We start from the raw sequence: 20310 nt of genomic DNA on the forward strand, positions 1-20310 counted from the left end.
ATTCTTGTGACCTCCAATGAGTACAGGCTCAATCTGCTCAACCTCTGCTTATAAGGCAGTCCCTTAATATTTGGTAGCAGCCAAACGAAACTTCTCGGGACTGCCATCAATGCTGCTATATTTTTCCTTACATAAGGGGCACAAAACTGTTCACAGTATTCCGGTTGTGGTCTGACTATTACTTGCATGGTTTTAGCATGGTGTTCCTACTTTTATACTCCATTCCCTTTGACATGAAGGATAACATTGTACTTTGTTTCCCTATGAGCGGAACTCAAATACTAACCTTTTGTGATTTATGCACTAGAGCTCCCAAATCCCTCTACGTTGTAGTTTTCTCCAGTCTTTTTCCATTTTTCTAATACTCCGCTCTTCTATTCTTCCTGTCAAAGTGCATATTTTCAAATTTGCCCACATTATATTCCATCTGCGAAGTTTTTTTTTGCCCACTCACTTAACCTGTCTATAATCCCTCTGCAAACTCTGCATCATCCTTCCCACTTGTCTCCCCGCTTATTTTAGTGCCATCTTCAAACATGGCTATAGTAAGTTCACTTTCCTCATCCAAGTCATTAAAATATATTGTAAATAATTATGATGGCTGAGGCACTCCACTAGTTACAGGTTGTCATCCTGAAAATGCCCTCATTATCCCAACTCTGTCTTCTATTAGCCAATTCTCTATCCATACTAATATACTAATCGAACACCCATGAGCTCTTATCTTATTAAATTGCCTAACTAGTGGTACGTCATCAAATGCCGTCTGAAAATCCAATGATATTACACCCACTGCTTCCCATTTATCCCCCTGGTTTGTTAACCTCCTCAAAAGAATTCCAATACGTTTGTCAGACATGTTTTCCCCTTCATACATTCATGCTCACTCTGCTTGATCATACAATGTGATTATGCATGCGTGTTATGTATTTCCAAATGTTCTGTATTATAATATACTTTATAACATAAAATAAACATACACTAAACTAACTGGCCTTTTTTTGTCGTTTCTTGTGAAGAGGTGTTACATTGGCAGCTTGCCAAGCCTCTGGAACTTTTACTGGAAGATTACTACCAGTGCTTCCATCATCTATAACTACTTCCAGAAAGTGTCCTAAAATACATCAAATCAGGTCCAATGGTCCTATTAGTCTTTAGCTCCATCAATTTCCCTGCCACTTTTTCTGTACTAATAGTTCTTTGATTTATTTCATCTCCTCCTCTTGTCCCTTGATTTATTTTAGTGCTTTTGAAATTCTATTAGTGTCTGTGAAAACAAATGCAAAGTATTTATTCAACTCCTCTACCATTTCTGGTTCCCCATTATTATTTCCAGAGCCTATGTTTACTTTGGCCTCTCTCTTCCTTTTTATTTGATTGGAGAAGCTCTTGCTGTCGTTCTTGACGTTATTTGCAAGTTTACTTTCAAAGTTTATCTTTTCCTTCTTTATTGTTTCATAATGATTGTTTTGTTTGTTGAAAAAACTTTCCCAATCTTCTGGTTTACCCTTAATCTTTGTAACATTTTATGCTTTTCTTCTTTCAAGTTAATGTAATACTTAACTTTCTGGTTAACTTAGCTGCTTCCTAGAATGTTTCTTTCTCATTGGAATAGGCCTTCTCTGTGAGGCATGAACTATTTCCTTAAATACCTGCCATTGTTGCCCAGCTATCTTTCCTATGAAACTCCTTCTTCAATCCACTCCAACAATCTCCACCTTCATTTCTTTGTAATTACCCTTATTTAAGCTTAGCACAATTGTTTCAAACCATAGTTCCTCCCTCTCAAACTGAATGCTAAATTCTACCATGTTATGGTCACTGTTTGCTAGTGGTGAGGCCGGCCAAACTCACGACATGGGACTTCTGTCCAGGAGGTTTTGATTCTCTTTACTTATTACTCATTCACGGGATGAGGGTGTCCTGGCAAGGCCAGCATTTATTGCCCATCCCTAATTGCCCAGACGGCAGTTATGAGTCAACCTCATTGCTTTGGGTCTGGAGTCACATGTAGGCCACTCCAGGTAACGATGGCAGATTCCTTCCCTAAAGGCCATTAGTGAGGCAGATGGGTTTTTCCCAACAATTGGCAATCGATTGACAGTCATTGTTAATCTCTTAATTCCAGATATTTTATTGAATTCAAATGCCACCATCTGCTGTGGTGGGATTGAACACATGTCCCCAGTACATCACCTGGGTCTCTGGACTAACAGCCCAGCGATAATACCACTAGGCCATTGCCTCCCCCACTGGTGGACTTGGCCCTGTCTGATTGATTTGTGTTTCTGTGGGCCTTTGTATAAAGAGGCAGAATGTGTCTTGTCCCTGCTTTCTGGCTGGCAGCCAAAACCTCCAATTCCAAAATAGGATTCTGCCAACCAGTTGTAGAATGTCTTAGAGAGGGAGCGGGGAGCGGCCTTCAGACTTCGTTACCAAAGCCCCTCTTACAAAAATGTGGATAAAATGATTGGCAAACTTGGAAGTCCAACACTGGACTTGGTATGTCAAACACCAGGTTAGCTGCCATGCCACAAGTTGCTTTTGCTGTGCCTTTCAATATGCTGAAGGCAGGTGCAAACTACACTTATGGTGAAGAAACATGCAAAATTTGGAGGTCAGGCACTATACGTTCAGAAATACAGGGCTTGATTCCCCATGTAAGTGGGTTCAGGAGGCAGAGGGAGGAAGTTTTTTGTTGCTGAAACTCTGCACCTTCACCTGCTACAGGAACCACTCCACACAGCACAATTTGTACCAGTGATAACAAAGTGTGGAGCTGGATGAACACAGCAGGCCAAGCAGCACGAAAGGAGCACAAAAGCTGACGTTTCGGGCCTAGACCCTTCATCAGAAAAAGGGGATGGGGAGAGGATTCTGAAATGAATAGGGAGAGAGGGGGAGACGGACCGAAGATGGATAGAGGAGAAGCTAGGTGGAGAGTATGGGTGGGGAGGTAGGGAGGGGATAGGTCAGTCCGGGGAAGATGGACAGGTCAAGGGGGAGGGATGAGGTTAGTAGGTAGGAAATGGAGGTGTGGCTTGAGATGAGAGGAGGGTATAGGTGAGATGAAGAACAGGTTAGGCAGATGGGGATGAGCTGGGCTGGTTTTGGGATGCGGTGGGGGGAGGGGAGATTTTGAAGGTGGTGAAATCCACACTGATACCAGTGGGCTCCAGGGTTCCCAAGCGGAATATGAGTTACTGTTCCTGTAATCTACAGGTGGCATCATTATGGCACTGCAGGAGGCCCAGGATGGACATGTCGTCGAAGGAATGGGAGGGGAAGTTAAAATGGTTCACGACTGGGACGTGCAGTTGAACCGAGCGTAGGTGTTCTGCAAAGCGGTCCCCAAGCCACCGCTTGATTTCCCCAATGTAGAGGAAGCCACAACGGGTACAGTGGATGTCCTCCGACACTTCCGCCATCTACAATCCGACTCCAACACTGAAGACATTTTTCCATCCCCACCCCTGTCTGCCTTCTGGAGAGACCACTCTCTCCGCAACTCCCTTGTCTGTTCCACACTCCCCTCCAACCCCACCACACCCGGCACTTTCCCCTGCAACTGCAGGAAGTGCTACACTTGCCCCCACACCTCCTCCCTCACCCCCATCCCAGGCCCCAAGATGACTTTCCACATCAAGCAGATGTTCACCTGCACATCCGCCAACGTGGTATACTGCATCCGCTGTACCCGGTGTGGCTTCCTCTACATTAGGGAAACCAAGCAGAGACTTGGGGACCGCTTTGCAGAACACCTACGCTTGGTTTGCAATAAACAACTGCACCTCCCAGTCATGAACCATTTTAACTCCCCCTGCCATTCCTTGGACGACATGTCCATCCTGGGCCTCCTGCAGTGCCATAACGATGCCACCCATAGGTTGCAGGAACAGCAACTCATATTCTGCCTCCGAACCCTGCAGCCCAATGGTATCCTTGTGGATTTCACCAGATTCAAAATATCCCCTCTCCGCACTGCATCCCAAAACCAGCCCAGCTCGTCCCCACCTCCCTAACCCGTTCTTCCTCTCACCTATCCCCTCCTCCCACCTCAAGCCGCACCTCCATTTCCTACCTGCTAACCTCATCCCACCCCCTTGGCCTGTCCGTCCTCCCCACCTATACTCTCTTCTCCACCTATCTTCTCCTCTATCCAACTTTGGTCCACCTCCCCCTCTCTCCCTATTTATTTCAGAACCATGTCCCCATCCCCCTTTTCTGATGAAGGGTCTAGGCCCGAAACGTCAGCTTTTGTGCTCCTTTTGTGCTGCTTGGCCTGCTGTGTTCATCCAACTCCACACTTTGCTGTCTGCTATCACTTAGCATCTGCAGTTCCCATTATCTCTGATCACAATTTGTACCTGTGATGTGGTGAAGGGTATGGTGACAGCACTATCATTTTATAGTGAGTGTTGCCTATCATGCTGTCATGAGGCTGTCCTGGTACTTGCCAGCGAGCGCTCAAATTTACATGTGCTATTTAACTAATCCCTCACTAGCCTTTCTTTTGCCTTAAACACTTGATAATTTCATCCAATTGACTGCCATCTTACCACAGAAATTCAGTATGGAGTGTGCACCATCTCTGTCCTTTGGCTGGTGTGCCTGGTCCCTCCTGTATTCGATATTTTCTGATCTGCTCTGCTAACCAGTTGCCACTGCCATTGCGCATTACATAGGTATCCAGGAACACCAGTTGACTCTCAGGACCATAGAACCAGTTGTAGTTTGAATCAGCAATGGCGACAGTCCTTTGAAAACCTAGAAAATATAATCAAAATCAAAATCAAAATTCAGTGCTAAAGAGAAGTCACAGAGTGAAGTAAAAGTAAATTGAACATTGCTCTCCCAACAGTCATACAAAAAGCTGGAGCAGCAAAATGAGGTAACAAAGTGTGGAGCTGGATGAACACAGCAGGCCAAGCAGCATCTCATCAGCTTTTGTGCTCCTGAGATGCTGCTTGGCCTGCTGTGTTCATCCAGCTCCACACTTTGTTATCTCAGATTCTCCAGCATCTGCAGTTCCCATTATCTCTGCAGCAACATGAGAGTTATAACTGAGTGGACATACCAATGACACTCGTACCTCAACTGAAATCCTCATTCATTTGTTGACAATTTGGATATTTCAGGATTATTCAACATTTTCTCCAGTTGACTGATTTGCAGATACTTGTCTAAATGTATTGATAGTTGACTAGATTTGCAAATATCCCAAGTTGTGCTATTTACAGCAGGATGATATTACTGTGTTAATATTTAAGCCTTTATCCTTTCTTACCTGAAGTCCTGAATGTCATCTAACTAAGTTGCTTAGAATTTTTACCAAATTGCTGTTGAGAATGCTTCATATGAAAGTAAAAGATAAAACCAATCTTATGAGCATCGATTGGTAAAGGTAATATGATCAAATCAACATTATGAAATCAGATTCTCTCCACAATGTAACACCCTTTATAGATGTCATGTTACTCATGTTTTATTCAATTATTAATATGTGCTGCCAGTTGTTGTGATTCCTACAGGGAGAGTGATTTTGTATTTAACCCTGGTATCTACAGTGAACAACTTTCAGCAAATGGCTCAGTATGAGGCATCAATGGACAATGAACCAAGGATCTGCCTCCAAAAGTGCCACATTGTGGCAGTGATCCATTGTGCATATAAACTAAAATTTGAAACCCTGAGGGAGTATTGCATTTTCAGACTCTTTATCAGGCCCCAGCAACCTGTAGCAATGTTTCAGGTGCATATTAAAGATTTTGGGCCACATGACAAAGAGCACACAATATCCTGGCTAACAATTCTTGTCAACTAAAGACCCCCAAATAAAAGCTTTGTAGGTCACTTACCTCAATCTAGCTTAAAGAACACTGTTGTTTGTGAATGGCTGTTACATTAACTTATAAAATACAGTAATTAAGTAATTGGAGTAATTAAGATTTTGCAGAATCTTGCACATCATTTAGATAAAACTATGAGTTGTATTTTTATAGAGTCATACAGCATGGAACAGACCCTTCAGTTCAACTAGTCCAGGCAGACTAAATTTCCCAAACTAAACTAGTCCAACTTGCCTGTGTTTGGCCCATATCCCTCTTAATTGTTTTTTTAATGTACAGATCCAACATGTCTACCACTTCCTCTGGCAACTCATTCCACATACAAAGCAACCTCATGTTAAATAAAAATCTCATCTTCCCTCTCAAGTATGCTATAAAAGATCTGACAACCACAATTCAAAGAACTGCCATAGGTTTAGGGTTGCATATTGCAGGGAGTTCTACTGGATGTGCTGGGCAATAATGGTCCCTCAATCATCAGGAGTCACTTGGGAAAGTCCATTGATACTCAAGTCCAATTTCTCTTGATGTCAGCACAAAAGGTTTAAGAACATACTTTTTGATATATGTCACCATATGTGAATATGCAGGGTCTTTTCCCAATGTGGGAGAGTCCAAACGAGATTGGATAGGTTTAAGGACAGAGGGGAAAGGTTATAAAAGGGACCTAAGGGGCAAATTTTTCAAGCAGAGGATGGTGCGTGTATGGAATGAGCTGCCAGAGGAAGTGGTGGAGGCTGGTACAACATTTAAAAGGCATCTCTATGGGTACATGAATGGGAAGGATTCAGAGAGATGCGGAACAAATAGGACTAGATTAATTTAGGATATCTGGTCAGCATGGATGAGTTGGACTGAAGGGTCTGTTTCTGTGCTGTAGAACTCCGACACTATTTTTAAAAGAAAAACGTACTTACTATCCCAATTTACTGGTCCAATGGACTCTGGGTTAACAGAAAGCACTGAGCAGGTTTCTGTATGAGACCTATTATTATTAAAACTAAGTAAATTTTAACCAGTTCACACACACAACATGTAACTCTACTAGTGATAACTCTAGCCTTTTTTTAAACCCCAACACATGGTATAGAAAGACATAAACAATTTTCTGCAGTACTCCCCCTCTCCTTAAAACCAATAATTTTCCTTCAGTAAGTATCGGTTGACTCATTTCTTTGGACGGAAAACTCTTCTGAAAGAAGCAATGATTTAATTCAAATGAATTGAAATCTATTTGAATACCCTGGGTAGTCATCTGTCTCCAATACCGACAGCAGCAGTTCCTCTCCCAGTGCAAGTGTACGCCCAGCCTCTAGGATCTGTTTCATTCCGAGGTCTGTGGAGTACCCTGTCTGTAGCACAGCTGAGATTGTGAGTTTGTCATTATGAGTACTAAACAGAGACCTAACTACCTCACAGCACAATGCATTTGGATTGAATCTTCCCTTTTTATGTCTTGCCATTTGTATCTGAGATAAAGCTACTAGAGTGTAAATAACAGTCGAGATAATTTAATAAATTTAAAATATTTACCTGGAAGCACAGTCCTATAGTAGAAAGCAAAATGCTGCTTGATCCAGGGATGGTCAAAGTGGCTGATATTGAAATGCTTTTGTACCAGAAACATGTACTGGAATAGGGATCTGGTGGTGTAACTGCCATAAGCCACACCTTCGTACAAGGACCCATCTTTTACATCCTTCAGTAAAACCATTGACTTCTCAAGAACAGTAAGGGCTTGTTTTGACCATAGGTAAGCTTCTTGGAGATAACCTAGAGTTACAAAATGAAAGAAGTAATGCATTTGAGGGAAATCAATAGCATACTCAAATTACAAATTCAAAAGTAGCAACCTTTCAAAAATGGTACCCTTTAAACAAATGTCAAATTCTTGTTCAATAAAATTCACTTTAAAATTTGTACCAGAGGATTTGCGGACAGGCAAGGCTTGATTTTACTTTTAAAACAGTGGGTAATGTCGCTGTTGAGAAAAATAAAGGAAGCTTTAGTGGTGGATGAAACAACATCAGGAACTGAATAGGATACAGTCATAAGGTATTTCAAAGAGCAAGTGTTTTACTGGAGTCCGAAAGTATTACTTCTTGATTGAATACAATAAGCACTAGCCAATGGGATGATGCCACAACAGTTTTGTGGAAGAGTAAAGTAGGACCTCTTGGGAGATAAGACTAAGTAAGGCTAGCTCCTGCCAACAATCTTTACATAATGTAAAGCCTGTTTTTATATAAGCAGTCCTGTGTTCCATTTCTGAACCTGTTCACAAGTTGAGTTGTACGCAAGTCAGGACACACGCAGGACAATATAAAGAAGCTGTCTGTAAACAGTGGAAATCTTTGTATGTCAGATGTTTAAAACTACACTCCTGTATAGGTTCACATTCATAAGTATGAATGTTCTTAAATTGGACGTTTGAAAATCAGGGACCCCCATAGCCTGTAAATAGTAACAGCGATGCAATAAATGACATCTTATTTACTTTACAAGATGTCTCTCCTTAGACCAGAAGGCAGCTACCCTCAGACATACACAAGACCATAGACAAACCCCTAAAAGGAAAGATGCACTTAGAAGATACAGGTGGCAGCACACACATCAGGAAGGTCACGCTTAATCAACGCCATTGAATAATTTAAGGAAGAAACAGAGGGAGTAGACAAGAATCATCTGATTGTAGATGTAATATAGATAAATTATATATACTGAAAGAATCTTCGATACGGTACCACAGAGTAGGCTAAAGGCAGACAATTGGGAGCCAGGAAACAGACAGCAGAATTTTATGCAAGCTGGCTACAAAACAGTAAGCAGAAAATAGTGATTAAAAATAGATGCACAAACTACCTATCTGTGGAAAGAAGTGTTCCACAAGGATCAACACTGGGACCACTGAGCATCTGCCGGTCAGTCTAAATGGCTTGTTTTTGTCCTGGACACTCAACAATGGGCTGTATTTTACAGCACACCATCAAGTGTCTTTGCAGTGGGAGGGCACACAAGATATAACAGGTGACCAGCCACCATCTTTCCACAGTACCCCAATTTATTCCCATAATTCCACAGGGAGCCTGATGAGGGAGATGGGGAAATCACCTACTCAGCTTCTGACCCTCAATTCTATTAATAGCCTTAACTGAACGGGTAACTTACAACCAAAAGGATCTCAATCTGCCTCCTGTGCCCCAAAGCTCTGGGCAATTTTTCAGCATTGTTTAACAAACAAATTGAAGCTGGGTGAACAGGTTGTGGTTCAAGTTACGACATGAGCAGAGATAACACAGTGTGGGGCTGGAGGAACACAGTGGGCGAGGCAGCAGAGGAGCAGTAAAGTTGACGTTTCAGGTCAGGACCCTTCTTCAGAAATGGGGAAGGGGAAGGGATCTCAGAAATAAATAGAGAATGGAGGGGTGGGGCTGGGGAAGGTAGGTGGGAGGGTGATAGGTGAATGTAGGTTGGGAGGAGTGGGGATTGGTCAGTGAGGTGGGGAGGGACAGATAGGTGGGAGGGAAGATGGAGAGGTCAAGGAGGGGGATGAGAGGGAGGGTTGGTCATGGGATGAGATCAGAGACGGGGAGATTTTGAAACTAGTAAAATCCACATTTAGGTCATCGGGCTGTGGTGACTCCTGAGGTAGAATATGAGGCGCTGCTCCTCCAGTTTGTGGGTGGCATCATTGTGACACTGAAAGCCTAGGATGGACATGTCACATGGGGAGTGGGAGGAGGCGGGGGAGTTAAAATGGTTCATGACTGGAAGGTATTGTCATTTGTTGCGAACAGAGTGCAGATACTCTACAAATCGGTCTCCGAGCCTCCGCTTGGTCTCACTGATGTAGAGGTGGCTACGTTGATGGATGTGCTGGTGAACCTCTGTCTAATGTGAAAGATTTATTTTGTGTCTTGAATGGATGTGAGGGTGGAGATGTAGGAGCAGGAGTAGCACTTCCTATGGTTGCAGGGAATGGTGCCCGGGCGTGGTGGGGCTAGTGGGCAGTGTGAAGCAGATGAGGGAGTCACAGAGAGGGTGGTCCCTATGAAAGGCAGATAAGGGTGGGGAGGGAAATATCTCTTTGGCTGTGGGGTCGGATTGAAGGTGGCAGAAGCGACAGAGAATGATATGCTGGATGTGGAGGTTGGTGGGTGGTATGTGAGTACAAGGGGGATTCAATCTTTATTTCTGTTGGGGGGGGTGGAGATGTGAGGGCAGATGAAATACAAGAGATGCGATAGAGGGCATCTGCCTGGCCTGCTGTGTTTCTCCACCTCCACACTGTGTTATCTCTGACTCCAGCATCTGCAATTGTTACTATCTCTCAGGATATGAACAAAATGCTTTGGATGATCTCAAGTAATGTGGGATAAATTGTGGAAGAGAACTATAAATGTCTTGGAACCATCAAGTCCACAGGTAACACGGGTAAGAAGGTTTCAGTAGCATAGTGGGGTGACATTGTGGAAATGGAAAGGGCAAAGTGATGCTCAAAGCTCTATAAAGATTTCTTTTCCTTTTAATAGCACCCTCCATGGTGAAACGTCTCAAAATTCTTCAGAGTGTAATCCAAGTTTAACAATAGACCCACTTCTGATCTAAACCATATATTTATATATTTTTATGGTTTCCCCGTTTTCAACCTTTTGCAAATTAGAACATACATACGCCTAATTGGGGACCAGATTAAGAATTATCAGGCTGCAATTTTGAGTAGATTCATTTAACTAGTTCCACTCATCTTTTTGTTAGTATACAAGCCAGTACCAAGGGCTCTTGTGGTACAGTGCCTACCTCTGATCTAGGAGACTGGGTTCAATTCCCATCTGCTCCAGAGATGTGCTATGACATCTCTGAGCAAGCAGATTAGGAAAAATATCCAGATGACAATAATCATTTGCGCGTCATTTTGATTGACTTAACCAACTTCCTTAACTCAGCTTCTTGCTGGACCTCTCTGATTGTCTATGCTGCACTCCTACTTTTAACTCCAAAGGCCTTATAGTCAGTTCCTCCTGAATCAAAGGAATAAATGCATCCCTGAATCAGAAGATACGTTTCCACACGAAAAGTTATGGAAAACTTGACACTTTATCTCGAAGCTCCATACCAATTCAAAGAATTCAATTTTCTATAATTGCAACTTTATATTTTTAATCAAAAGATGTTTGACAGTACAAAACAACGATTAACATGAGGATATAATGGGATTTCACGATTCCCTGTGAAAAAGTCTAGAACCAAAACAGCATATGAAAAATAACTGGGGAGATCATGTTGTTGAACTAGTAATCTAGTAGTCCAGGCTAATGCTCTGGGGATATGCTCAAATCCTACTTTGTCAGATAATGAAAGTTAAAATAAATTCCGAACAAAGGGAAATAAAAGCTAGTTGAACTAATGGTCATCATGAAAGAATTCTCATCACCTCCTCCCTTCACATGCCACCACCCACCCCCAAAAAAATACATCTGGTTCACTAATGTCCTTTAAGGAAATAAATCTGCTTCCATGCCTTCCTTGGTGATTCCAGACCCAGAGCAATGTGGTTAACTTTTAATTGCTGTCTGAATGACCCAGAAAGCCACTTATTTCAGGAGCATTCAAATGGAAAACACAGTGATGCCCACAGAAGTGTTAAAATCAAATCTATTCAGAATAAGAACAGTTTCATGATTATTGCACATCGTATATCTGCTCGCGTTTTCTTTTCATTTGACTTCCTGTTATATCTTCTCCCTTTGTCTTGTGCCATAATCCCAAAGTGGTGGTCCAGTTCTCTCACTTTTAGTTTTCCTCATTTTTAGGTTGAGACAGTAAGTGTTGACAACATACTAAATGACGACAATTCACCATAGACAGTGCTAAAGCCTTCCTCAACCAACAACCGGACACAAATTCTGCTCCCATTTTAAATTAACAAACACCTCTTTTAGATTAATATAACGCAGGCATGCAAGTCCACTAAAAGTAACAATCCAGAGGAAGCTAAACTCCTTGGTTGAGAAGACAGCAAACTGACACTAGATGGCACTATCTTTCATGGATTTTGGACAGGCTTTAGCAAATCATTAAAGAACTTTTACAGGATTTTACTTTCTCTAAAATACTACCACCCAAGGATAGTAATAGGTTGCACTGAATTTATAGGACATCCAGGTATGTGAAAGACAATATGGTCCTTTTGTTATTCAGTGGCTGGCCCAAACCAAGACTCAGTCAGTGTCAGTGGTATGGGACAGGGTTTGCAGACATGATACTATTGATACAGCAGCACATGTGAAGTGCGCTTAGTTGTCACAGGAAGGCAACAGAGACAAGCTGCCCTGTTAGTTGCAAAACAGTCAGCACATCTAAAGTTTAGCTTTAACTGCAAGATCAGATAGAGCAATGCAGACAAAAGATTTAAAAAATTAAAATCTCAAATCAGATCACAGATTTAAAGAATGTAGACTGGTGAACTCTCAGGAAGTGGGTTAATTGGCCAGTAAATATATTTAAGGAGGCCATATGCCTCCAATTTAACAGGTTTTAAAGTTTTTTCAACTCATTTCAGCTGTGTTTCTCGGGGTTCCTGAACTCCAGCAAGCACAAGGTAGTGTGATGGGGCTGGATCTATACAGTAGGTGTAATATCAGCATTGCTTTGGACACCCAGGAGCACGGATGTCTCATTGTGCCTCAGTAAGATTCTCTGTCTCCTTCTCCATGCTCAACCAGTATTCCCCAAACACCATTCTCTGACTCTCAATCTCACCCTCTCCCACTTTGTACGCCCCTGATCATAATCTCCTTTTTGCCTTTATTCCCCTGCATGCTTGTCTCCCACAATCTTTCCTTCCTCTCTGTTTCCAGGCTGAAGGAGCCTGCCAATCAAGAGGTGAAAAGGTGTAAAATAGTTCCTGGTGTTGATTTCATTCAGAAAGCTGAACTTCTGAGGAGAATGGAATTCCAGGACAGGAATCCAGAAGTAGTGATACCTGTTGTATGAGGATCACAGCCTCAGCTTATCTTTGGTCATAACTTATGCCCCTGCCATAAAATAACCCCAGAGGGCAGTGTCAGATTATGCAGGAATTGTCTTACTACTTAGCCAGTCCCTCAGAAGTGGGGCAAGAGCGATTTCCACTCACAAGTTGGGGGCCTGGAACTAAACAGTCCAATGCCAAATTCACACCCATTCTGCTGTGTATTTGGCTTCCAGCCAAACCTTTCAGAGATGTTCAGATGATGGGCACTTCACAAATGTTTCTTCAATACGTTGGGTAATCTTGGGCACAAGATTCCCATGAATTGGTGGGGCTGTTTATTTTTTTTCAGGGAGTCCTCAAAGCGTTTTATCTGCCCTTATGGAAACCACTTGCCTCAGCAAAAAGCTTCTATTGGAGTTTTTGTACTTGGACGATCTGATCTGCCTAAAACTGATTGACCATAACCAGTGCCAGGTGTTGGGGATATTGGCCTCAGAGAGGACACTGCTACTGGAACTATCTGCCATTGGATTTGTAGGATTGTGTGGAGATATCTTTGGTGAGATTTTTCTTGAGATTTGTGGCATCTCTACTGTATTATCCATTTCTCCAAAGCATTTGGGAGGACAGATAACACTTATTGCTCTGTAGACCATGAGTTTGGTGCTGGGTTTGACATCTTTGTCATCAAACATTTCCATCCTCAAAAAAGGAGGGCATGCTGACACACTGGAGGTAAGTTTGTCTTGCGTTGTCAATGTGCTTCTCACTGAAATGAGGCTCGTGAGGTAAAGGGGTTGACAACTTTCTTCAGTAGATTGCCATGGATCTTGATAGTTGGTAGACGCTGTTTGTGAAGCATAGAGGACATCTGTCTTCTGGATATTTAAACTACATAGGATGAAACACTGTGATGTCAATCCTTCCTGAAAGTAAAGGTGAATTGATCACCAGCAACCTGCTTAGCTGCTGGAATACAAGAAATATCCTGCAGTGTAACTGTTCAAATGAAGGTACAATGGAGGCTGAGTGAAACTGTAACACAGAGAATGGCCTAGGAGGATACAGTCACGAGCAAAAGTTGAGGAAATAGCCTTTCTTCAATGTAGCAACTTTTTTTATGATTGCCAATGGCAATAAGGATTCAAGGACCAATCTTCAGGCTCATCCAACTGCTAAAATGGGTTCTCTTAAATTAAACAACGGCAGCCTTGATAGACAACAGGGATGTCACCAATGACTATATACAGGAAATCACCTCAAGTCAGCCCAATCTCCTGAAATGAATGCATGATTATATTCACAAAGATTATAGGTGGAATCCAATAAGCAGAGATGGCTTGGCTTTGGGGGAGGCAATCCAGGTCTGGCTGCAGTAGGAGGCAACGACCTTCCAGTGTTACCTCTCAGCCAGGTCTTACAAGGCAGATCATGGAAGCAATGACAGGATTTGCAAAATCTTCATTGCATCTAGTCACCAGAGGGTGGAGCCAGCACTTCTTGCACCAATTTCCTGCTTGCAATAGGTTGATTTTGTGGACGCAATGTGGGGTGGAAATTCAGTTCAACTGAATCCCACTCCAAATTCCTTTTCCATTTTTCCAGGCAAGACTGCCAATAAGTCTTGAGGAGGGAGGTATTGCGAGGGGGAGACATGTCGGGGAAAAGTCAATCTCCATTGAGACATTTGTTCGAGATAGAGGAAAGCCATTCATTTTAGAAAGTGAGAACTGAGAAACAATACCTACTTTTCTCCATTTCTATCATGTGCAATCTTGAAAATGCTCTTCTGTAAAAAAAAAAGCAAGCAACGAATATTGAATGCATTAAGAAATTTCACAACGCTATGATCTGAAAAGAGATCAGAATTTGAATCAGCTGTCACATGAAGGTGCTTTATGATGCATGATACCAGTGATTCCAGGAGTTCTCTTAAATATGAAAGTGCAGTGGGGAACTCCCCCAGTGGAGGTGCAGAGGCGCATTACCCACCTACCCTGGAGCTGACTGAAATTGATGAGTTGGGATATCGATTGAGAGTGCAGCAAGGACACCCACACAAAGTCAAGAAGTCTCCCCTAACGTCTGTGTATGGGATCTTGAGAATGCTGTACAAATCTGAAAGGAATTTTAAATTGGGCCTGATCTGGAATCCACACTCGGTATCCAAGCAGGTGAACCTAACAAGGATATGGACCAGAATCGAAAAGAGCCCGAGAAGTGAAATCTTAAGAAAAACAAAGAGCTGTAACCTTATGGGTTCTAGTCCTTTGGGTCTCAGCAACAGCTTGTATTTATGAGAGATAATTTCTGAAGAAGGGTCTAGGCCTGAAATGTCAGCTTTCCTGCTCGGCCTGCTGTGTTCATCCAGCTCTACACCTTGTTATCTTAGCTTGTATTCATGTATTGTCTCTACCTCATGTTAAGGTAATACAAACATCTCAGAGAATTTTGCAGAGAGATTATTATACAAATCATAGCAACTATCCACCTAAAGAAAATTGTGAACGTGTCACTAAAGGCTTAGTCCAAGAAATAAGTTTCCAGAAAAGATTTAATGGAGTAAATAAAGTAGGAATGCATACATGTTTTGGAATAGATTTACAAAGTTTAGGGAATAAGCAACTAAAGATGGAGGCTGAGCGAGCAGGCACAAGAAACCAGAAGTACAAAGAGAATATTCAAACTTCATTGGGTTACAGAGATAAGGGGGATAGGTTTTAAACATAATCACTTATACAATGTTAAAATTGGGTTCACAGAGCAGTGACGCCACAGAGGGATTCGCAGACTTGTGAGTCGGTGTAGATCATGAGCGTAAAGGTGAACAGGTCTTGATGAGTTTGGGTACAGGCTAGAGAATAAGAATGAGTTTGAGTTTACTACATTGCAAAGTGAGAAGGCTGGTCAGGAAGGCACCAAGATAATCAACAGAATAAAGGAATGGATGAGGATTTCAGTAATGGACAGAATCAGGAGGGGGATATCATGGCCCTACTGTGAATGCCTACACCCTCTTTGGTATGAGCTTTTGAGCCATCCAGCTCCTTTTAGATGGCCTTCATGAACAACCTCTGTGACGTGTGAATTTATGATATTTCTAGGTTGGAGCAGTGGGTGTTTTAGTCAGCGGAATTTAAATGAAGCGATCTTGCTAAAATGACTTGAATATTTGTGATCACCCATCAGAAATCCTGAGCAATTAGCACCAAGTCTGAGTATATATTATTCAATTTATTTATTTTAACCTCAGTAAAAACAGTTTTCTGGAAGGTTCTGCTGTTTTCAACAAACATCGATTTATCATTGGTTCAAGTTCTGAGGGCAAGGGGTCACTCTCTCAGGATAAATAACTGCCCATTTAGGACTGGGGTTGGAGAAATGTTTTCATTTAGGGGATTATAATTTTTGGAATCCTCTATCCCACAGAACTCTGGGTGTTCAGTCAATGAGTATATTCAAGATTGAGATTGGTATATTTTGGAAACTAAAGGATTCAAGAAATACTTAAAAGAGGAAAAGTGTAATCGAGGTAAATGTTGAGCCTTAATCTAATTGAATGGATGAGCAGGCACCATGGAAGATATGGTCCACTCACACTTCTATTCCTTTAACTTTTAAGTTCTTAAGTGATAAGTTAGCGCTGGAAAAACTTACAGGAAACGTATTTGAAACATTTTCATTTTACACACACGTGTGAAGGATTATTGCTATTACGAAGTCTTGTCGGAGACCTTTGGATGATATTAAAGCTTTACATTTTGCAGACTCAGGGATGTGAAATACATTCATAGGGATGGAAAACAAAAATCAGAGCCTTCCCGGCCACAGTTTTCTTCGAGACACTGTCAGTGTACATTACATTGTCGAATCACCCCGATCAGCCACTTGAGAACATGCAGTTAAAGGAAGTCTCACTTTATAACTCTCACCAATATCACCCCCAGCGGCAGCTGTTAACATCGATCGGGTGTTCACAGCAATTGTGGTTATGAGGAAGTGCTGTGGTTAAAAAATTACAATATTTCTGAGTGGGACAGCTGTCGACTTAAGTAAAAGCTCTAGAAATCCTGTGATTAGTTTAGATTAGATTCCCTACAGTGTGGAAACAGGCCCTTCAGCCCAACAAGTCCACAATGCCCCTTGAAGCATCCCACCCAGACCCATCCCCCTATAACCCACACACCCCTGAACACTACGGGCAATTTAGCATGGCCAATCCACCTAGCCTGCACATCTTTGGACTGTGGGAGGAAACCGGAGCACCCAGAGGAAACCCATGCAGACACGGGGAGAATGTGCAAACTCCACACAGACAGTTGCCTGAGGCTGGAATTGAACCCGGGTCCCTGGCACTGTGAGGCTGCTGAGCCACCATGCCATAACTTGACAAAGTTACAGACAACCTAAACAAACTGTAAACAAACTGACTGTAGCTGACACAAGATTTTCAGGAGGATGTTCTCAAGCCACAATATGATGGCAAATCTCATAAACCCGCACCCTCACAAAGACTGTCCCATAATTTGGCTGAATGACCCTTGTTCCGTGTGTTGGGTTATTTATCCCGGATTTCTCATGGGGATTGGTCAGGGTCTCCATGTGCCACAGACCGATTGTGACGATAGTCCGTGTGCTTCCAGGTGCAGGCACACCTCGTAGCAGCATGCTTTTTCCTCCCAGTTTCGATTGGTGGGTGGGGCTGGAGGGGTTCCATGGTGTCAGGGGGAATCATAGAGTCTGACCTCCGCTGGTGGCAGTACTCAGGCCCAAGGAAGCATGGACAGATTGGTGGGTGGTTGCCCTGAAGGGGCTGTAGTGCATCCTCAGACTGGGCCTCTGGTCCAGCATGGGCCCGGGGGTGGGGCAGGGTATCCTAGTGGCAGGAGCACTCAGGAAAGGCTTGAGGGGAAGTCAGCGTAATGGGGACATTAGAGAAGGGACTGTCCAGTGAGTGAGGTCTTGTAGGGGACAGAGATGCTGATCTGGTGCTCCATAGGCCTGAACGGGGCACTTGTTATAATTTTTGCAAAGGAGATGAAGAGAGAAAGGAGGATGGGCAGAGAGGGGGAGTTGAGACAAAGACAGGAGATCAAAGAGAGAATGAGAAAGAGGGCAGAGAGGCAGCATTAGCATTCACCTAGACAATCATTTCAATCCCCAACCCCTTGCTTTTACAAACCGGTCACCAACATCTCCCTGGTCTCTTGGCACCCTGACATTCCTCATCCAGTCACAAATAAGCACCCAACCTCTCACATCCCAGTCATCAGCCCCATCTTGGGGAATATAGCTGATGCATGGCCCCCCTGCACAAGGAACTTGGGGGCAGCCCTGATCTATACTGTTGAAATGGATGAAAGGGCCAAATATTTGGTTAGTAAGTTTGTTGATGACAGAAAGATAAGTGGGAGAGTAAATTGTGAATAGGTCATGAGGATTTGGCCTCATGGTTTAAATTCCAACATAAGTACATCTGTGGTATTCAGAGGGGGTATTTAACCTTCCAATTGCCAAGGCTGCCCTGCCTGGATTGCTCCACAATTGGCCAGAGCCGTACAAACGTGGGCTGCTTGTTCTATCCTCGTCCTGCTTGTTATGCTGATTTACTCAAGAGCTTTTCAAAACAGATCAAAAGCCTGATGAGAGATAATAGGAACTGCAGATGCTGGAGAATCCGAGATAACAAGGTTTAGAGCTGGATGAACACAGCAGGCCAAGCAGCATCAGAGGAGCAGGAAGGCTGTCGTTTCGGACTTCGACCCTTCATCAGAAATGGGGGAGGGGAAGGGTGTTCTGAAATAAATAGGGAGAGAGAGGGAGGCGGATCAAAGATGGATACAGGAAAAGATGGGTGGGGAGGAGACAGACTGGTCAAAGAGGTGGGGGTGGAGCCAGTAAAGGTGAAAGTAGGTGGGGAGGTTGGGAGGAGATACGTCGGTCCAGGGAGGATGGACAGGTCAACTGGGCAGGATGAGGTTAGTAGGTAGGAAATGGGGGTACGGCCTGAGGTGGGAGGAAGGGATAGGTGAGAGGAAGAACAGGTTAGGGAGGTGGGGATGAGCTGGGCTGGTTTTGGGATGCAGTAGGGGGAGGGGACATTTTGAAGCAACCATGGAACATTTAAGCTTGGCATAAAATGGCATTTACTGCCATAAAGAGGGTTTGTTTACCTTCCCCTGACTATCCTGCTCTACATGGGCATTTCTGAAGGAACCAGGATTGGAAGCACCAGCAAGAAATGTGGAGCTCCTTCTACAGCCAAAATGTAGGAGGAGAATGGAAATTGACAATGATTATTACTCATCAGAAAATCCAGGCCTAGAAGTCCGCAAATGGCCAGACAGTTAGATAGGTTACATGAATGGGCAAGAATTTTCCAGAATGCACAGACAGATTTTGGTTTCTTAGGGAATCAAAGGTTATAGGGAGTGGGCAGACAAGTGGATTGAATCCCAAGCTGAGCCTCGGTCACACTGAATGATGGAGTAGGCTCAATGGGCTATATGGTCTGTTCCTTCTTCTATTTCTTGTGTTCTTGTGGATATGCACTTGAAATGTCATAATCTATTGGGCTATGAACCAAAGGGCTGAAAAGTAGAATTATGCCTAGTAGCTCTTTCGTTTCTTGTCACATCATTCATGGTTTTAGTTTCCACTTGTTTCTTAAGAACATGAATAACTTATTTGGATCCACACTTCTACTTACTGGTGTCACATACCTTGGTTCATGAGAATGAGACTTCCAGTCAACAAAGCCACACAGTTGGTAGGTTGATGATTGTGCAGATATTGAAATCCCCATCCACGAGTGAAAGATTTTTCATACATATAGCGAGAGCTATCAGTGATGACCTCCAGATACCTTTCCTGTTGCGTTCTGTTCAGGTGGTCATACAAGAAGTCATATGCAGTGGCAAAACCCACCAGAGAGTGAGCTAGTGGAACCTCATCCCATGGTGCATCTTTCACCAGCCTTTGGAGAGGAAAAGACATTATTAATAGTTTGAAGCATACAAATGCCAAGTACTTTAAAAGGTGCTTGTCTACTCCAATGTATACAATTGGCTTTGTTTGTTGGTCTTCTTAGCAGCCCAGTAAGAAGCAAGCTTTAGAATGTTTTGTCTGCAATATGTCAATTCAGGGTAACTGCAAGTAACCAAGACAAATACAAAAATAATTCACAACTACAGATGCTCCAAATATTTCCAGGCATTGCCTAAAAAATAACCTGTGTCATTGTTTCATGGGATGAACCAGAAGTGCAAAAATTTAAAAACTGTAATCACAGAATTCCTACAGAGTAGAAGCAGGCTATTCAGCCCATCGAGTCAACACTGATCCGCTGAAGAGCATATCACCCGGACACACCCCCACTACCCTATCCCTGTAACCCTGCATTTCCCGTGGCTAATCCACCTAACCCACACATCCCTACACATGATCAGGAAATTTAGCACGGCCAAACCACCTAACCTGCACACC

General features: G+C 43.0%; 1 protein-coding gene across 4 annotated transcripts in view; it reads right to left on the reverse strand.

Moving 5' to 3' along the window:
- The window catches only part of dse (dermatan sulfate epimerase), an 88415-nt gene that overhangs the window by 8774 nt on the left and 59331 nt on the right, over positions 1–20310 (reverse strand). For 3 of the 4 annotated variants that reach the window (XM_048531889.2, XM_048531890.2, XM_048531891.2), the window contains 3 exons: positions 19548–19801; positions 7383–7622; positions 4560–4767 (listed from right to left, as the gene is read on the reverse strand). In XM_048531889.2, coding sequence (XP_048387846.1) covers positions 4560–4767; positions 7383–7622; positions 19548–19801 — 702 coding nt within the window. Of the gene's footprint in view, positions 1–4559; positions 4768–7382; positions 7623–14573; positions 14600–19547; positions 19802–20310 lie in introns of those variants that run through there. The other variant, XM_059645367.1, reaches the window with a different exon arrangement.

The sequence above is a fragment of the Stegostoma tigrinum genome, chromosome 4, assembly GCF_030684315.1.
Source record: "Stegostoma tigrinum isolate sSteTig4 chromosome 4, sSteTig4.hap1, whole genome shotgun sequence".
NCBI lineage: Eukaryota > Metazoa > Chordata > Chondrichthyes > Orectolobiformes > Stegostomatidae > Stegostoma > Stegostoma tigrinum.